The sequence below is a fragment of the Crotalus tigris genome, unplaced genomic scaffold, assembly GCF_016545835.1.
Source record: "Crotalus tigris isolate CLP2741 ecotype Arizona unplaced genomic scaffold, ASM1654583v1 scf7180000017672.2133156, whole genome shotgun sequence".
NCBI lineage: Eukaryota > Metazoa > Chordata > Lepidosauria > Squamata > Viperidae > Crotalus > Crotalus tigris.
The window spans coordinates 1319444-1340355 of record NW_024096557.1 but is presented as its reverse complement, the minus strand read 5'-3'; the positions used below and the strand labels follow the sequence as shown (position 1 = coordinate 1340355).

General features: G+C 34.1%; 1 protein-coding gene across 14 annotated transcripts in view; it reads left to right on the top strand.

Annotated features, from left to right (window-relative positions):
- Nucleotides 1-20912, top strand: part of ROBO2 (roundabout guidance receptor 2) — a 908846-nt gene that overhangs the window by 143378 nt on the left and 744556 nt on the right. The window contains exon 1 of one of the 14 annotated variants that reach the window (XM_039337223.1): nt 7414-7648. The exons of 12 other annotated variants lie outside the window; for them this stretch is intronic. In XM_039337223.1, the coding sequence (XP_039193157.1) occupies nt 7525-7648 (124 nt within the window). In that variant the 5' untranslated portion in view covers nt 7414-7524. Of the gene's footprint in view, nt 1-7413; nt 7649-20912 lie in introns of those variants that run through there. One more of the 14 variants, XM_039337224.1, reaches the window with a different exon arrangement.

The following is a 20912-nucleotide window of genomic DNA, read 5'->3' as shown; positions in this document are numbered from 1 at the left end:
AGGATCCTTTTAGCTGGAATATTATTACAACAAGATTTATTTCTTTATTTGTAAGTTTAGATGGCTATTAGTAGAACATCCATATATGCTACTTTCATATCTATAGACAACTCCAACATTGTGGACAACTCCCACATTCCATCTAGAAATATCATGGCTTAGATAACCGCCACACGCCCCAATTTCTGTTTTGGATTTTGAACCTGAATTACCGAGAGCCCAAATCTTTCACACTAAGAAAACTAGTATTGGCATGCTCTGTGACTCCAGGATCCAATGAGGTCCCAGTATTTTGTTTTAGCAGCATCCAGAGCTTCCACGCAGCTAAAAGACCACTAAATATGCTACACCTATTCCTGTTCTTTTCATATAGGACAAACATGAAACTGTATTTCAAATCCTAATTTAGGCTAAACAGAGTTTAAAATCAAAGAAATCACCAGGCTTTTCAACAAAAACAGAGAGAAGAATATATGTCATTGGCTTGCAACTACATCACATTATTTTGTTTACTTAGCATCATGCCTCTCCCCCTGTAACTCTTGCATCCTATATCCTAAAATATTAGGATATCTTTACTGTCTAGTTACCATTTTCCCTCTTCCTAATGGCCAACTACTGTAGTATCAACATATCAAAATATTAGTTATCTGTACGCCTGAATGTCAGTGACCCTATAGATTTTTCCTGTGGAAACCATCCACTTCCAGACTTTCCTTTCTTTCTATTAAAAAAATAGGAGGTTAAGAAACTGCAAACCAAAACATTATTATAAGGAGTTTTTTATGCATGTGGGTCTACCAGTTTAGTTTTGATTGGCCATGTCAAGAACCAAATATCTTAATACATATATATTTGTAAAAAGAAACTAACAGAATCAGACCACTGCAAGAAGTATCTGCAATTACCCATTGCTTTGTTCACAAAGATAGTTCGTGGCTACTGTAACATAAAGGCTATAATTCCTATGTTAAATAGAGAAGTCATTGCAAATGTCTTAGGTTCTTAATAGTCATAATATTGGAAGGAAAAGTTTTCAGTGTTGTAAAATGAGAATTCATTGCTTAATCCATATTATCAAAATACAAGCCAGAATTAGATATAACTCTTACCATTTTCAATTTCATTACTATTGATTGTAACAGAGATTTCCCAGCAATAGTTAAATATTTATCCACCTTGTACATCAATGATAATACATAAATAAATTATGATTATTCTTATAATTGATAGGTGGTAACAATAATTTATTTAACACCATTGTGGTATATGGCAATTTTCAAAATGATGTTACACAAAAGACAGTTTCTTGCCAGGGAGTTTGGACAATCATTGAAGCAAAAGTTGAGGAGGGAAAGCAAAAGATCTGTATAGAAAGCATGTTAAGGTAGACTGCATTATTAGACTTGATGGTTGATAAAACATGGTCATTCCTTCTGAATCTGCTCAGGTTACTTTTTTATTTTAGTCCATTGCAATCCATTGTTTCATGTGAAATTATAATCAGTAATTGACACAAAACATCCACAGCAAAACAGTCAATTTTAAAATCCACATGCATCCACATACCCACTAAAAATGTTTTAACAAGAGCATTCAAATTGTAAGAAATAGTTAAATGCATCCAAAAGTCAAAATTCCTCATAGAACATAAAATAGTAGGGTTGAAAGAGAGTTCTGAGGTCTTCTAGTCCAACCTCCATGCTCAAACAGGAGATTCTATACCACTCTGGATAAATACATGTCTAGTCTCTTCCTGAAAACCTTCAGTGATGGTGCACCCACAACTTCTAGAGGTAAGCTGTTCTACTGATTAATTGTTGTCACTGTCAGGAAATTTCTCCTTAATTCTATGATCTCTCTTTAATGATTTTCCACCTGAATAGTTCAAATTTAATAATTTTGTAAAACCTAATTCACAAGTACATTAGCTCCTCATTAGGAGGGAAATACTGCCAAAGTTCAATTGAATAGATATTTGTGGCTGCTTACATTTTATTGAACAGGTAATGTATCTATCTATGAAACTGGATTAAAGTTTGAGAACAATTTGTGCCTTTGTAGACTTAAATTGACAGAATAATAGGTTCATACTGCACAATAGTTTATGTGCACAAGAAACATTTTCATGTTGTTGATATTGACTATTGGGTGTTAATATGTAACCATTTTACCTTTATTGGGAATTGTCAGATGTATATAGACAGATCTTACTTAATAGGCCCAAGTCCCTTACTGGGAAATGAAGTCATGGTTTATTTAACCATATGACTATATATGGTACATTAGCTTTAGGTGATGTCTAGGTCCTCGCAGTCAATGCAGAAAGGGAAATATAGAATCTGTATTGTATGTACTTTCTATTAAGCTTGCAGAAAGATATACAGATGTTACATTATATCACACACTCAATGGGAGAATCATATAAAACTTGCTATATACAGCAAAGCAGTATATAACTTCTATATCTCCTTTTGAGAGCTTAAGGGAAGATGGTATATTTGTATACCATTGTAACAGAATTTGCATTTGGGAGAGATTTTCAAAAATAATGGCTATATTTTCTTACATATTTTGTAGACACTGTAAAATATCATGGAGGATCTGAAAGGATTATCTGAAAAAAAGATATGATCAGACTTTCCAAGGGTAGTACTAGTGGTTATAATGGACTCTTGAAATTTGAATGAAAAAGCCATTGCTCCTTTAAGTGTTTTCTTATTCATATTTCATAAAAAAAGAAAACATCTACAAAACATGTTCTTTAGAAAATTTGGGTGAATGTGTGGTGATAGTGCTTATATTTGTAAATGACACAAAATTGAACAGGATATATGAGTCTCTAAAAAAGAGAAATAAAATCTTAAGTGAGCTTGATAAGTTTGAGAATAGTTCTGAAAATAATAGAAATTTAATACAGATAATGCAAAAGAAATGAAATACACAAATACAGACGGAAGAATATTTGATTTTCAAATTATTTACAAGAACAAGATATTGTAGTCTTGAACTGAATATGAACATTATGATAAGATAGCAGAAAAGGCAAATGCAATTTTAGATAGCACAAATAAAAATGGTGTTTAAATCGGGAAAAACAAAAATTTTGCTTTATTCTGAATTGGTCTTATCTTACTTTGAATTCAGTTCCTGCACCAGACTTTAATTTAGATGAGATTATATATTGGGATGTTAAGAACATAAGAAGTAGGGGGCTTCTATTTTGAAAAATGAAGGAGAGTTAGATGATAAATACTGGATATATTTATTTCATTGATTTTTTTTCTCCCACATGTATATTTTATCTGTCCATTAAGGAGCTCACGGCAATGTATATGATGTCAGTCTTAGATTTTTTTTTCTTCACAAAACACTCTTGCAAATCAAGTTTAGCCTACAGATAATAACTGGCCAAATTGTAAGAAGAAAGCCATGTTAACCTATCACAGAAGAAATCAGGAGCCTGGTAGCACCTTTTCAGAAAAAGTCTTTCCAGGTTCCTTCCAATAACTTGCCAGATGATTTAATGCAAATGTTGGAGGGAGGGTTAACCAGTGTCCATGGGCTGAGTTTTTGAACCACCTGACTTTTTATAAAAAAACATTATTCTCCCAATTAAGTGGACAATCAGCATGTTTCAAAGTGTAGCAGAAGATGTCAACATCTTTATAATTTCCAAGAATGCTTCTGGGTCCCACATATCCCAATAAACATATCCCAATAAACAGGTTTTCTCAACCTTTGGTAAGTTTTAGATTTATAAATTTTCAGAATTCTGAGCAAATGGCCCGGGGGATGGGCAACTCTGAGTATTGAAAGCTATTTCTCTGGATATTGTCACACTTGCGAAACAATGCCATAGATATTTTTAGAAAATAAAAATGACAAATCCATATTATAAATATAAGACAGAATAAAATTAGATGTGGAATGGGAGCACAATCTGATCTGATTGCCTTTTGATGAAAAAACTTTGTATATGTGTACATAATAATAAATTTCATTATATCACCTATTTTAAGACAATATTCAAGAATTTTCTATCTAGACTTTAACAATCCATGAAACAAGAATTATCAGGTGTACAAATTAGATTTAGAAGAGACAGAAACATCTTGCTAACTTCTGATTGATAATGGAAAAGGCAAGGAAATACCCAAAGATGTCCATTATTAGACAGATAGTACAGTAGATAGATTGTAAATGTAGAATACATTATGAGAAATTATAAACTAGAAGGAATTAAAATTAAAATTGCTGATAGAAACACACACACTCTCAATTGTGCTAATGTTATTTTAATGGCTGCTGGTTAGAAAGACTTAAAGACTCTCTTGTTAAAGCTCAAAGAAGAATGCAAACATCTAATATACTGCTCTGTATTAAAAAAAGAACAGAAACAGCAACTAAAAGTATGTCAACAGGTAATGTCAACCCATTACAAATAGGTGGTGTTGAAGTAGAAGTTGCTATCTTCCTAGAATCAAAAATTTACTGAAATGGTTATAATAGCTATAAAAATAGATGTTCACAGCTTGAGAAAAAGACATTGCAGATCTGTATGAAATATTAAAATGCATACTCATCACAGTGACAACAAAAGTATGCATTGTCAAGACTGTAGTTATCTTAGTTATAATAGACCAGGGATGTCAAACTCGCAATGTCACGTGACATGTTGTGATGTATCATGACTTTTTTACCAATGCCAGCAATGGGGTGGGCACGGTTTTGCTATGATCCATCTGGCCTGTGGGCCGGCAGTTTGACATCCCTAGGCTAGACCATTAGACAGGCTGAATGAAAAAGATATTTGAATTGTGCTGCAGATTAAACTTTTTGAGAATAACTTGAATCATAAGCAAAATAAACATTTCAATACTAGATAAAGTAAAGTTCTACTGGACACTAGAAGCACTATTAAGGAAACTAAAGTTTACATATTTTGCATGCATGACACAAAAGCAAGATTTTTTTTTTTGTAAAATAGCCTGTTGTAACAATAGTTTTTGATATAATTTTTTAAATGTATAGGCAAACTAAATACATTCTAATCTTAAAAATAAACTCATCATTCTACTAAAATGTGCCGTAATAGGAACACTACCACATCAATCAAAATCAAATAACAAGAAAAGCAAGCCTCTGTGAAGTAAACAAAATATTCAGACTAAAAATCTGAACTGATTGCAAAGAAATTTTGAAAATATATTGATTGCTATATATTGTGTACTCCTTAATGCAGTAGAAGGTTAGTGAAAAATACAGGTGGAGGACTTTTTTTACAGCTAAAGTTTTTTTCCTATTTTTTTTCCCAAACTAAAGGATAAGGATAATTAGAACAAGTATAATGTTTTTGACTCATTTGTTTAATTCAATTCAGTTCTTCATCTTGTTTTAGAACTTGTGTGGAGAACAGATCATGTTTTAGATTATATTTAGACAGAAATATTGAAGATTAAAAAGATTAAAAAGGGTTCACAGCATCACAGCCACATTTGTTTTTTAGATTCTATTTTAGGCAGGTAGAAAAGAAATTTGTTATATATAGAAATGCATCACTGCAAAAATATAAGCCTTGAACACAAAATGTATAGACAAGTGAGAAAGTCTCATATGCAATTGTGCAAATTGGTATCCTATAGCTCAGTGGTTCTCAACCTGTGGGTCGGGACCCCATTTGGGGTCGAACGACCATTTCACGGGGGTCACCAAACAATGCAGTCCACCATTTTTTCCCCCTTTTCCTTAGCTGTGCTACTCCCTTTTATTCTATTGGCTTTTGAAAGCCAATAGAATAGACTCTCTTGAATAGAGTCTAATTCTATTGGCTTTCAAAAGCCAATAGGAATTGTCCAGGCTGTCTCTGCCCTGCTGAGCCCGCCGAAAGTCCCATTCTGCAAACGGTGCTGCACCAGTTGAGTAGTCCTCGACTTATGACCGGTTGAGTAGTCCTCGACTTACGACCGGTTGGGGGTCGCAGCATTAAAAAGGTTCAGAACCACTGCTATAGCTGTTCTTAATTTTGACCTTCATTATTTTGAGATAGCATAGAAGTTAGAAAGGGTGACACAAAGTGTAATTTCTTCTACATTGCAAGTACGTTACTGAATGGCCAATATGATCATGCAATGCTGTATAGTCACATTGTCTTTTTGTACAGTTGTACAAAAGATAAATAGCCTCAAGGAAACCTTTGTGCACCCATACATTTTTAGACTTTTTTTTCTTTGAAAGGACAAATGATGCTATTTCTGTTAGCATTTAGTCCAGTATGTTTTCATTGAAGGTGAAAACTAACTCTTATTATTTTCACTAGTATACCCATCACCCATAATCTCCACTAGTAATAATGTAATGGAAATATAAAGGGAAAATACAAAGTATAAATTCCCAATGGCAGATATTGGGACATGTAGGCACACGTTCCCATCATATATTTGTTAAATGAGTAGCGGCATTCAAGTGAATTTATTATTTATGTTGCTATGCAAACATAGAAATAAAACTTGTTATTGTGTTTCATTATCAAGGTCAGCACTTAAATAGCTTAAATTTAATTATAAGCACAAATTAGTAATTTTATTGCTGAATATTTCAACTCAAAACTGATATTATTAGAAAAGAAGTCAGATTTTGCCTGTTTGTTTATCGGGGCATATCTGTATTGTGTTTGTTCATGCACACTCTTTATTTTCTCTTTTTTAAAAACCAGCAGCTTGTATTTTCTCATCAATATTTCAGATAAATGTAAAAATAATTAGTGCAGCAAATATTAAATCTTCCAAAGGCTCCTGCTAAATTAAGTAAAGCACTGCTTACATGCAGTTAAGACTACAGTCTGAAGGAAGAAATTTCCTCCACACAATAGAGATTAAATACACTGTGTGCATACTGTATTCTTTTGCTCGGTCCTCACCATTCTGAATAGGAGCTCTTCTAGTTTTTACCTTGAGCAGCTTTTTCTTGATGATTTTCATGCCTGCTTTTACCTACCCAAGTGACAGTGACACCAGCTTTCATCGAAGCCTTATTACCCTTAAAAGAGCAATTTGGTTGGTTCACGGTTATTAGGATCAGACAGTGAGGCTTAAAGCTGTCAGTGCAACTGCTTCTCATGTGTTCTTTATCTCTTCTCTCTCTCTGTCTTTCACCCTCCACAATCATGACATCTTTTCTCTTTTCTACTGGACATTGGCATTAATGTTTTTATCATTTTCAGTCACACTGACAGTGAAAGCCGAGGAATCTATTTTCACCAAAGCAAAAGTGAGAAGCAAGACATTCTTTTACAGCTCTTCTAGAAGCAGCAAAGCTGCCTGCATGTTGTGGATGGGAGATGCTGGATCAGAGGAAAACGTGGCATTCTTCAGGGCTACATCACTAGATGTTACCTCAGAATGGCAAAGCTTTTCCTTCTGCTGCTTTTCACCTGATTAATGATTCTTTTCCAACCAAATGGAAAATGGAGAAAATAAGAGGGAAAATGTAAGGGGGCAAAATTGTGGAAAATAACTTGTGGAAATGCTATCATCAGAAAGACAGAGGGAAATTACCGTGCTTGAACTTCTTTTTATTTTGATGCTGCTCTTCTCTGAATCAACTCTTACCAAGCTAAGCAGGACCAAGGGGAAGCACTGGAAGGGGGGTAAGTGCTAAAAAGTTTCATAAGGGCTGTCTGTTGGGAATGTTGAATGGCATTATCTGCCACAATAGTACTAAATATGTTTTTTAAACAGGTTTTCATTTCCCTCTGTACCTCACAGTAATTAAGTAGAACTGAATTGCCTGCGTGTTTTAATGTGTAAAGCTTTTCTTTTTAAATGGAGATTATGAATTTAAATAATAATAAGCATGCATGGGAATCATTTGAAGGTTATATATATATATATATATATATATATATATATATATATATATATATATATATACACACACACACACACACACACACACACACACACACACACACACAATATAACAGGTGATTTGATTGAGAAGCTAAAAGATCGTGCAAAGGGATGCAGATGTAGTTCTGTTGCCTTTCAAGGCACTCTCATCTCCTGAGGTGGAACTGTTTTGTTCCAAGGAAAAGAAAGAGCACTTCAGCCTGCTCAGCAGATAACATTGTTAGTACATATTATGAGATTATTAGACAGATATTTTTGAGAATATGACTCTTAAAGAAATGCAGCACCAGCATTACTGACAGGCTGATGGACTGCATCAATGTTGATGTGTTAATAAAGATAAATTGAATTAATGTCATTGAATTTCTTTTTGCTGCGCTAACGGAAAGATGCTTACTGCTTTTGAGAACTGCTTTTCTTCCTTGCTGACATACTTGGAGTGTAGTTATGATACCCAAGCTATGTAGATTTCACCAAATATAACCTTTTACTTAAATTTTATTTTGTTTTTCAAAAGCAAATTATTTATGGAGAAAAAATTTGGAAATAGAATTAAGTAATACTGAAGTAGGGCTGTGAATGTTAATTCTATGATATCAATACTTTGGAAAATATGCTTGTGATAAATGTTTGGCAGCATTTTTTTTTTACTTTACAACTTTTCTCTCTGTAATTTATTCCTTATATTGTTGATTGGATGCACCCCATGACTTATGTTTCTCCTAAATTGATTTCTGCGTTAATAGCACTTTCCATTTCCCTCTTCTGTCAGTATTGTGATCTGAGGTTAAAGAGTAACATCAACATTAAGAAGTTTTAATAATTCATCACAATATCTCAGCAGGAGACTCCCATTCCATCCTGCTTTCTCCTCCCTTTCCTTTCATCATATGAAAGACTTTACAAACTATCCACGTGCAGTACCTTCAAGGGAATTGTTCCAGCAGGAAATTAGCCTGAACTGTGTAAAAGCATAAAGTAACCAAAAGATTATGGATCTCTGTCCTGTCTTCGTTATGTTAGCAAATTTATGTTCAGCTTGTGACAGATTCTCCACTGCCAGGATCTTATATACATCTGACAAATATGCACAGGTACCTACTGAGTTCCTATTTGCTGTTATCCAGCAGGAAGTAGAGGGAGAAAGGTATGTATATGTTTGGGTGTGTGCATGTCTATGCATGTGGGTGTATGTATACACCCACACATACATACATACTGTATATGCAGTACAGGCAATTGTCGGGTCATACAGTAGTTATTTATGCCAAATTATGTTACATAAAAGATAGCAGTTCTGTCTTCTGCCATGTCCATACTAACATGTCATCTCAGCATTTTAGATGTTAGTTATTGATGAGACAAATAAGTTATTGCTTAATAGTTATAGTTAGGTGTGAAGTATTGTGTGTATTGTTCCATAATTTATAAGGTCTGTCTTTTCCCAGCATTTGACTATTTCAAATGAAAAGATTGTGTATATCTGTCATGATAATGACAGATTTTGTCTGAGATAAATCCCATGAAGAAGAAATAAATTGGATTCCTCCCTCCCTCCCTCCCTCCCTCCCTCCCTCCCTCCCTTCCTTCCTTCCTTCCTGGCATATCTTCTGTATGAAGAGAATTAATGGGATCAGTGAGGCCCATCTTAACCTATTCCATAAAAGATGACTAACACATATATAGTCAATTTCCAAGAGACTGTAACTTGTCTTGTTTCCTTTAAATAAATCTATTTAATGAGACCATGAGACTATTAGTTATAAATAGTTGATAGGATTAGAACAATGCAACCATTATATAAATTTAATTATTACTTTATTAATCAAATATATATGGCTGCCTATCTCATGGAACGTGACTCTAGATGGTGGACACTCCAATTTATAAAACCATTATAAATAACTTAAGAAACATTAAAAACTATAAAAGCAGACTTAACAAGAAAAGGAAAATAATAGATAAGAGGATATCAATCATACAAAATAATCCAAAAAATTCCAAATATTAAAACATTTTACCTTGTAGTAAAAGTAAAAAAAATGTCCCAAAAGTTCCGCTAAAAGTTCCACTTTAGCCCAAAGTTCCACTAAAGCCTAAACATTCTTCAGAACAAAATAGCTTTTATATCCTTATGAAAAGCCAGCAAGCTGGGAATCAAAGTAACCTTATGGAGTAAGATACTCCATATGGTTGGGGACATTACCTTATATTGTGGTGGGAATCAAACACAACTCCTTCAGAGAAGAACATAGGGCATATGAATTTCAGTTATAGGAGACAATCCTGAAGGTACTTGGAAACTATGCCATTTTGGGCTTTAGAAATATAAACCAGCAGTTATAAATTAACTCAGGAGAACACAGCGATCCATGAAAAATCATCCTGTATTATTGCACTAGAAAAAACTCAACATTGTTTGAAATTATTTATGGTTTTGTTTTCTATTAAAGACTCTCTATAACTTTGAAATGCTGTAGCTATTGCTTCATATTGTTTTACAAGTATAAAATTTGAAGATATCTAATGACAATTAAAGTTAAACATGTGAAAAAAGCTTAATGGAATTGTCTAATAGTCATTATTTTGGGGACAGGGGTAATTAGCTTTTCAGTGGCTGTAGATAAATTAGGTAAACTTTTCTGTCTGGGCCATGTTGTATAATGGTCTCTAGGGACTTTTATACTCCTGCATGCACACAAAAAATAGAAATTATTTATTTTTAATTTAAAAAAGTAATAACAGATAGCGGCAGTTAAGGATAAATGGAAATCCCAATAGAACAGCATATTTTCATGCAATAAAATACATCCAATTTGAATGAATCTGGAGTGTTGAGACAAATCAGATTCTTTTTAAAAGATTTAGGATGAGGCAAAAGTCACGGAAATCATTTAAAAGGAAATGCCGGCCTTCATTTTGTAAGCAATTTATATTTCAACAGGACACAGAGCTACTCTGTTTATGTGTTTGTGTGCATGCATGCATACATGTGTATGTGTATGTACGTGCAAGAGTTTATATATATTCCTACTAGTTCTTTACAAAAAGCAAAACGTAAAAGAAAACTAGAGAGTAAGAAGTGAGTAAATTGGACTGTGATGGAAAATGTAGTCTTATGGCAAAGAATTTTTCAATATTGTCCTAATATTTAGAGCCTGTAATTAGGATATATGAGGAACTGTGTGAGGATATACTGTAAGTATGGATATATAAGGAATACAGATAATGTGCCTGTATCTTGTGACTTTTTTCTTTAAGAGTCAGAACTAATTGGGCAATAATTATATTCCTCTTCTTGTTTAGTGGATGACGGCTTTTGCCATTAATTGCCAAAACAGATTTGTGGAATAGTTCCCAAATGCAAGCTCATCATCAGTTTATCTCTTGCTGCTAGACAGAGGAACAGCAGGGAATTACCTTAGGAATAAGTATGAAAACTGCCAGCATGTGCTATACCTTGATTTGATTTTTATTTTGGTTCTCTGAGTTTTTGGTTTTGCTGCTGTACTATCTTGTTCCATTTTAACAATTAGTAACTTGCCTGCTTGTGATATTTGTAAGATGTTTTGAGTAATTCTTTGCTTTGGAGGGAAAAATAACTGGATTTCTCAAATAATACTTATTACGAAGGATATTCATAAGCTTCAGGCAGCCAGGAAATATAGCAGTGGAAATATAGCAGTGGGAAAGGAAGGGGAAGAATTAATGTTGCCAATTTGCAATGCAGTATTCGGTATTCAAACTGAATCTTACTTGGAAAGAAAGTGGACATCTTCATTCTGAAATAATATTGCAGAATATGGGTTTTCTAGAGCAATGATTCTCATCCTTTCATTTTTTTTATTTCTATCAGTCATTCTACTGTATTAATAATATTCAGTCTCATCAAGGTAAAGCAAAAGTCTTTTTTTAATTGTGTGTGCATTCTGCTGTTATATACACACACACACACACACACACACACACACATATATATCAGTTATGATAAGTAAGTATTATAATACTTTTGAGAATACAGTAAATGTAAACTATAAGATATGAAGTAATTTCATTGCTGGAGAGATGTGAAAATAATGTAGTGTTATTACTGAAAGCCAGTGGTTGATTTTCTTTGTCAAGCACCTAAGTCAAAAGAAAATAAATCTGTATTTACACTGAAGTAACATCATGTGAAGAGTCAAGGCAGACCGGCTTATCTGAGGGACACGCTTTTTTGGATTATATCAGCCTACCCAACTAGATCTGGCAGAGTGGCATGTTGCGCACACCATCAGCTAAGAACCTCCATGTGGTGGCTACCAGAAAATATGCCTTTTCTGCTTCAGTGCCCACCTGATGGAACATTCTTATCCCAGAAATTAGATTAACTCCATGCCTTTTCATCTTCCCAAAATTCCTTAGTCTTGGCTATGTTGTCCGGCCTGAGGCTTCCAGGCAACTGGAAACTTGTTTGTTAAGATGGCAAATTTTATCCTCCCTCTCTTGTGGTTCATGTCTTTCATTTTTATGATATTATTAATAAGGGTTTTTATCTTGCACATTTGGGTTTTTTTTATTGTTTCTATCCAGTTGTTTGCCACTCAGGGTTACCTTCAGTGAGATAGATCGCTATATGAATTTCATCACTACTGCTGCTACATCAGGCTAGAAACTAGGAAAGTGTGAGTTGTAGCCCACCTTGGGCACAAAGCCAACTAGGTGATCTTGAGCCAGTCACTTTCTCTTAGGCCCAGGAAGGAGGCAATGACAAACCACTCTTAAAAACCTTGCAAAGATTACTGTGGGAACTTGTCCGGGCAGTCTGTAAGAATCAGACATGATTAAATGGAAGGGGGGAAAACCATAAAGTTTTTGTCAAGTCAAAAGAAAATAAAACATCCACCTGCATTAAAGTAACATAGGATAATTATGTGATCTTTTTATTGTTACATTGAAAAACTCCAATTTTTGAATTGACAAATATCTACCCTTATGATATATGCTAATATTTTTTTGCCAATCCCTATTCTGTTTGTGTGCCTTTGTTTTCAGCCACTGCCAGTAACCTACTTAATTAATGGTCGACAAACGCTAACAGATTATATGAACTTGGATGGTATTAGAATATGGAGGAAAATACTATTGTAACACTAATTTAAGCTAAATGCATGTTTCCTCATAGCTCAAAAAACTGTCTTACTCAAAGGGATGGGATGAAGATTTCATATGCACATTGAAATTTCAGGCCAAAGCATAGCATATTGGTGAAAATAGATTGGTTATGCCTACAGATTCGGGGAGAATAAACCTCTTGGTCCTCTTCTTGATTTCTCAGCAGCTTTCTCAAACATGCTCCCATAGACCAACACTCAGGAATTTTTCTCCTTCCTAAATGGTGAGTTCCAATTCATGTTGGTGGAGAAAAGGAGATCTGCCTGGAGATTTCAACCTTGTGGAACATCTTAGGGTTCTCTTCATCTCTTTATTCTTTTTAACAACTGCATGAAACCACTGAACAATATCAGCTATCCTCAGTATCAGCTACAGAACTCAGTCAAATTAGCAATGCAGCAGAGGTGCAAGCATCACGCTTATGGATCATCAGGGACTGCATGGGAAGTAACAGACTCAGACTGTTTCTCTCCAGGTCAGCATAGAATCAACATTGATTCTAGACAGAGCTGTATTCCCCCAATTAAGGAAGTCTCTTCCAATTTGGGTGTCTGCCTGGACTCACAGCTCCTGGTCAATGAGCAGGTGGCAGATGTGGCCAGGAAAGCTTATGCACAGTTACAACTTATACAACCACTTTGATCATTTCCTGATCAGAAAAACCTACTTACAGTCACTAATGCCTCAATAACATCTTTTTGGATTATTGTAATGCAGTTTATACAAGGATATCTTTTAAATAGATTTAGAAAATGCAACTCTAAATTTGAAGGCCTCTAGGCCAGTGGTTCTCAACCTTTCTAATGCCGTGACCCCATAATACAGTTCCCAATGGTGTGGTGACCCCCAACCACTTATACATCACTGGGTGCCAGGGGCGTGGCCAAAGAAAAGGGGGAAAAATGACGGACAGCCTTGTTTGGCGACCCCCGTGAAATGGTCGTTCGACCCCAAATGGGGTCCCGACCCACAGGTTAAGAACCACTGCTCTAGGCAATGATGAGTATATCCTGAAATACCTGGATGACCTATTGCTTCAAGAGCTGGATTGTTTGGCAATCTGATTCAGATATGTTTTAAAGTTCTATGCTGTTACCTCTAAGGTCTTATATGAATTTGGACTGGGTTATCTTTTGATTCAGAATGATTAGCTCCCTTCAGGTCATCTGACAAGGACTTGATATTTATAAGTTGATATTTTCAGTTACTGCTCTCATACTCTGAAATTTCTTCCCAATGGAGAAGACTGTAATTTATCAAACACAAGATTTGGATATTTTCTTTCTTGAAAATATTAGTACATACTGTGAGATACTATGGATAGGTCTATTTATTTCTGAAATGGTTCATTTTCACTTTATGTTTTAGATTGTTGGTCTGCCATAAACTTTAGGAAAAATAAATAAGCAAATAAGCCAAGGTAGTATTAAAGTAAAATGTTGCTAGGACGTATAGTTCTGGTTAGGTGGGAAATAATCATGGTTTCAATCAAAAGAAAATCTCTGTATACCCTAAGAACTACATAATGCTATGCTACTATATTTATGGCCAGCATCATATACATTTGTTCACTATCATTTCCAATTATCTTTCAAACACTTACAAATACACTCCAAAAGGAGTTCAAAGGGCAAGGCATCTTCCCACACTATAACAGGAAAGTCTCAGCCCATAATACTGCTACTCTACAATCAATAAGTTAGTCTACTTTAGCATACTCAGTTGAACATTGATTTCTCTACCTTTTTTCTCTATTATTTCATTCCCCTGTCTCCCATTCACAGGTTCACATATGCACATATATTGTTTTATTTTTTAAAAAATGTGTATTGTAAGACTCAGTTTTACCAGAGCTGTTTACCTTCACTGACCTTGTAGGCTTGCCATTATAGATGACATCAATAACAGTAGTTCCCTCAATGTATTGAAAAGTTTCACAGTGGACAGAAGAGATCAGAAAGTTGCTAATTTTAATTCATGAATCACTGGAAGATCATCTGATAAGAAAGATGACATGCTGTTCTGACCTCAAGTATTGATTTAAAATAGTCTCTCTCCCTTTTTCTTTTAGCATTACCTTAAGAATTTAAACAATATATGCCTCAGAAAACTCCCTTCATGCTATTATAGAGGCTACAACAAAGAATATTCTCCAGGTGAAAGTGCCTAGAGAACAGGGTGTATGGATGCAAACAAAGTAAGAAAAAAATACTTTCATGTCTACTACACACAGAATGGCTATCATAAATATATTTATCAATACAGATAGTTCTCAACTTACAACCATAACTGGGCCCACAATTTGGCTCATACCTTGCTACAGTCATTAAACAAGGCACCCACATGACTGCCTTGCTTGATGACTGCATTCTCAGCTCCTACATTACAATCATTAAATGATTATACTCAGGGAGTGGAGGAGGCCCTGGGAGACTTGGAACCCACTGGCATGCAGAAACTTGCCATGGGCTGGGAGGTCTTGGCGAGCTGGGGCCAATGGTATATGGGCCTTCCCCCATTCCATAATTTCCAGAAGGTTTTGGCCTCCTCATGATTCACCATCTCCTGAAAACCTTGGGTCTTTCACCTCTCCATCACTTCACCAGAAGGTTTGGATCTTCTCCCTGTTCCACCTGGAAGTCCCCTGCCAAATTGTACAGGCTCACTTACTTTCCCCTTCTGTGCAGTGCTGACATGTATCCCAGCCAATGCAAACTACAGCTACTATAAAAATCTAGCTATCACAATATTTCCAAAGTTAGAAAGAGCCCCTGAATTTTGTGAAAACTGGTGCTCATCTCACAATGTTTTTGAATATAGAAAGAGCCTCAAAACATTGCAAAGGTTGGTGCTTGTCTTGCAATATTTCTTAAGGCTAGAAAGTGCCTCAGAGAGATGGGATGTGGGAAGGCAGGTTTCCATATGCCAATGGAGCTATCTGGCAGAGGCCTCTCAGCCCCTGATGGTGAAGTAGTCCCATGATTTTAAGGGAGGTACAGTGAAAAGCACCCAAATTTTTGTCACGTAAAACCACAGGGCCATTGGAATGGTTGAAATTTTGGGATGGAGTTGTAAGTCCCTTCATTCAACATCATTGTAATTTCAAATGTCATCATATATATGGTTGTAAGTTGAGGAGTACCTGTAGTGAACATTTTCATTCCCGTTATTATAGTTGAAAAAAGTGCATTAAGATTTTAATAGTATAGGAGAGTACCATGTTTTTATTCCATGGAATCTGTAGATGACTAGCTTGAGAAAACAATTGAGGCATATATAAGAGCTTACATTCTAAGTTGAAATAAACTTGCAATTGCTTCAGAGTTTAATTGCTTGCTATAAAAGACAAGTTGCTTTACCCATTTAATTTCCTAGGTAATTGGCTATAGGATAGCTTTGTTCTTCTCTACTGATTAACTTTTCCCTACTGATTCATTTGTTTGTATAGGTTTGTTATCTTGATTCCTAGTTTATTCTCTATTCTTTATTCCAATGCCTTAATTATTTTAATATAGCTTTTTTCCTATCTGGGAGAAAAAATTGGTATGGTATTTTATAGGATCAGTAATCAGATCTCTTTTACCTATTATCTCATCTTCTAGATGACTTCAGTAGGTTCCCTTTTTGCATTTCACTTGCTTGATTGTTTATTAAAACAGAGAAACAATAAATGTAATTTGGGGTGAAAGAAAATACAATCTGAAAAACTTCATTAGGATGGAAAATGAATGTGAGAATGTAGTTTGGAACAGCTATAAAGTATTATCAATGCTAGATAATGAGCAGGAAAAAGCAATATTTCTTAATTGGTGTGACATGTAAAACAAATATTTTTTTAATGAAAGTGTGCCATTAAATGTTTGAAGAATTCAAAAGTTATAAATGATGAAATACTGAACTGTTAATAAATATAATGAAATATTGAACTGTTAAAGAAAAATAATGCAAGTACTTCAGTCTCATAATTTATACTTTTTATTAATTTTTCAAATTGCAGTTAGTGTGGATGATAAATACCATAGTTTTTACTATCTCAACATTTCAAAACATTAATTGTGGGTACTTAACTCAGCAAAAAGTTTGTCTGCAGTGATTAATCTTGACAAAAATAAGACATCAAGTGTCAGTAACAAAAAACTTTGTTTTTTCATTGTTCGACTCAGATTCTTTTAACCATAGGTTCATTATGAAATGCTATTTTACAGCAACTCATCCAATATTGATAACACAGCAGGTACATTGGATGCTATGCTAAGCGAGTATGATGACATATACTGTAGCTGTCCAATGCCCCGAAGTAGAGGGTTTGTCGATATCTTGTCAATTGCCTTACCTGTCCTATTATGGACAAGCAAGAAGAAATATAGGCTATCCCTAATTAAATGTGTCCAAATGAATTAGATGAAAGCTTTTAAAATTGGAAGAAAAAAACTCATCTAACATAGAAAAATACTACTGTATGCATTTTTCAAATGCAAAAGGGAGAACCTAGTAGTTTTCTAGTTTCAGATATTTCAACTCTATCCACAATAACATACACATTTTTGGCAATATTATGCATGGCTTTAAATATTATTATATTTATATCAGACTAGGCCTTAAAGGTATATTAGATGTTCCAGTCTCAATTTCTTGGGGTTAATGAATAGATCAGGTGCCAATTATGTCCACATACCTCACTAAGCTAATTCTGATTTGGTTGTACAAGCCATCAACTTGTGTGTATAAAGTACAATTTAGCAAATCTTATTTTAAAACAATAGGCAAACCTAACCTCTGGAAGCATATGGAATATTTTGATGACCATACTTTAAACCATGGTTGGTGAAATGGAAATAAACAAGTGCTCATTTTTTTCATCTATCTATCTATCTATCTATCTATCTATCTATCTATCTATCTATCTATCTATCTATCTATCTCCCCTTTCTGATTTAATGAAATTAAAGCATCTTATTAAAAGTCTTCGCACTATGCATTCCAACCTCATTGTGTAATGAATATTGTACAAAGCAAACAAAATTGTGAAGAATTGTTTTGAATTTGAGTATTTTAGATCCAACAAATTATTATCAATATATTGATATTTCTTCTTAAAGATTTATGAAAACTGCGTCTTTTAATAAGCTTCATTTTGATTGCCTGATTAGATTCTGAACCGTCTAAACTTGTACAATATATGAACAAAGTTTAATTCTTGCTGCTTATTGGTAATAGCTAGTTTTGATCCTATAAGCTTTAAATTTAAGATTTATAATTGGTTGATATAGCTGTTATTTACATAAATTGAAAGCATTTGCTATGCATATGGTCTCAGCAAAATACTGTAAGTATAAACAGTGTTAACCACTTGGCCCCCAATGGTCATGCTACTGTATCCTCCAGTGTAGGAAAACTGGTTCTGGCAGGGACCTTAAAAGACAAGAGACACTATGGTAAAACCAGTGCTGAGTTAGAAGTTGAAACATCTTGCCTACAGTAGTTCAAGATTTAGAGCTCAGCTGATTCTGGCAATTTATGATTGAATGAAGTTCCTTGATACTTTTCCAGAAGGTCCTGAAGATGTGGTTCTATCAGTAGACTTGATTGTTTTTTATTGTTTTTATTGTTTATTGTTTTTTATTGGGTTAGGGTGGGTGAGGGTCACTGTGTATGAGTTGGGCAGCCATCTAAAACTGTTTAATAAATTTGTTTAATAAATAAATTATAAACATGAGTTTTTGCCTTGTAAACATTCAATTTCAGCACCACTGATGAGACAGCATTATTTAGTTCACTTGAAAGATGTAACTTAGTCTTAAATGCATGGCAGTCTAAGGAAAAAAAGGAAACACCAGAAGGCTTCAGTTGTTGCTATCACTGTAATACTGATCCTCTACCACTGAGATAATTATCCCATTCTGTTTAATGTAGGACAAGTCCTTATATTTCCAAAGGTTAGGGAATTTCTATACTTATATAACAGTAGCAGTAAACTTCTGATATATTAGGATTAAAGTTATAATTCATCTTTGGTAATGGTATGCAATACAATAACACCTATTTGAATGTAGTGAAATGTTTCACTACATGGACTTGTTCAAATAAAGAGAAATATTTCAGTGATACCCCTTGCTTCATACATATTTACATTCAAAAGCAGTATATAGACAGCACAGAAAGCAATTTGTTTATATACATATTGTAGTAGAAGAGGAAACAGAAAAGGGAATGTTTAATCAAGTTACAAAAAGCCATTAGAATGGGATGAGATGAACCTGTCTTTTAAGCAAATTACAAATCTTAAGTGCAGCTATCAGTAATATGTTATTAGTTCCATCTAAATATATTTATAGGTCATTAAATACAAAATGCATCCCAAAACAATCTCAAAATGAAGATAGGATTATACCATGAAGGTAGAAAGACAGCAGTTTTATAATATTATGGAACCAAATGAAGGTGGGGTATCTTGCTTTAGAGATGTCAAACCCAGTGAGAATTATATATACAAAAGGAAATGGAGTATTGATCCAGAGTGTAAAATTAATATTATGAATCAAAAAGCTTATGACTTTAGAATACTAATCAATCTGATATGTTTTCTCTATATGATCCTTTAATATGTGTTTAATGCATCAATTCACTTTTACAGTTAGCTCTGAATTGTTTCCACTGAAAATGCCTACTTATATAAACACTAAGATTATAATTCACACACACACACACACACAATATGCATAGATACGTACACTTGCACCATTTGAGAATGTTATTATTATATAATACCTGAAGAGTTGCAAAAAAGTTTGTTTTTCCCCAAACTTGAAAAGAATATTTATTTTTATTTACTCCTTATTTATTAATCAATATAAATCTCCAAGTCAAATTATATATACATACATACATACATGCATGCATACGTGTGTGTGTGTCCTTTTTCAAATCAGAGGTATATAAATGTACATTTATTCAGTAATAATGGTGCAGTGTCTATTCATACAGGAATGAAAATTGAAAAATAAAGGAAAAAATCTTTCCTTTATCATATATTTTCCAGAAATATACTTAAAAGGCATTTTTAAGAAAACATCAGAGTGACTGATGCTGGTGCTGTACCACAAGATTGCTTCTCTGATATACTTTTCCTCAGATCCATTAATTTAAAGCATTTGCTAGCTTGCCCATGAAACCTCCATGATTTAGTTACAACAGATAAAAATGATCCTAATATTTAGAGGAGTATTTAGAAACAATGTCTGAATATAAAGAAAACACAAAACAAGGAGAAACATAAATAATATCTCTTTCCAGTTTTCAAGCATTCATGTAGATCGGGAGCTGTACTTTCTATAAATTAAATATAACTATAGATGTCAATTTCACCCTCAGGATGATAAAATGTTCTTTAAAGATAGTGGGCAATTGTTATCCATTCAACAGCTACACAATTCTGTAAATCACCAGTCAGTTGTATAGCTCTCAAGGATTTATCTCTGCCTAAGCCTCAGAAATTTCTGTTTGCACACTAGTGTCAATATACTGTGGCAGACTTTAGAGTCTCTGAGATCATAAAAATATAAGAACATATTTTGAGGACCTATGCAGAGATGAAGATGGATAAAGAAAATAAAAGGACACAGACATGTCTTGCTTTATAAAGTCTAATTTGGAATATGACATCTGGCAGCTATAGTGATATTGTATGTGTACTAATATTGCAGTGTATAACTGTATGTTTTGTTTGTTTACAGCTTGTTGTTACTGTTTTAAGTACTGTATGTAAAATTTGCTGCTAAAGTACACTTTAAAAGTAGTCAGAATAGGTGTCTGAATTAGCATTCAGGTCCAGTCCTGTTTTCTACTTAA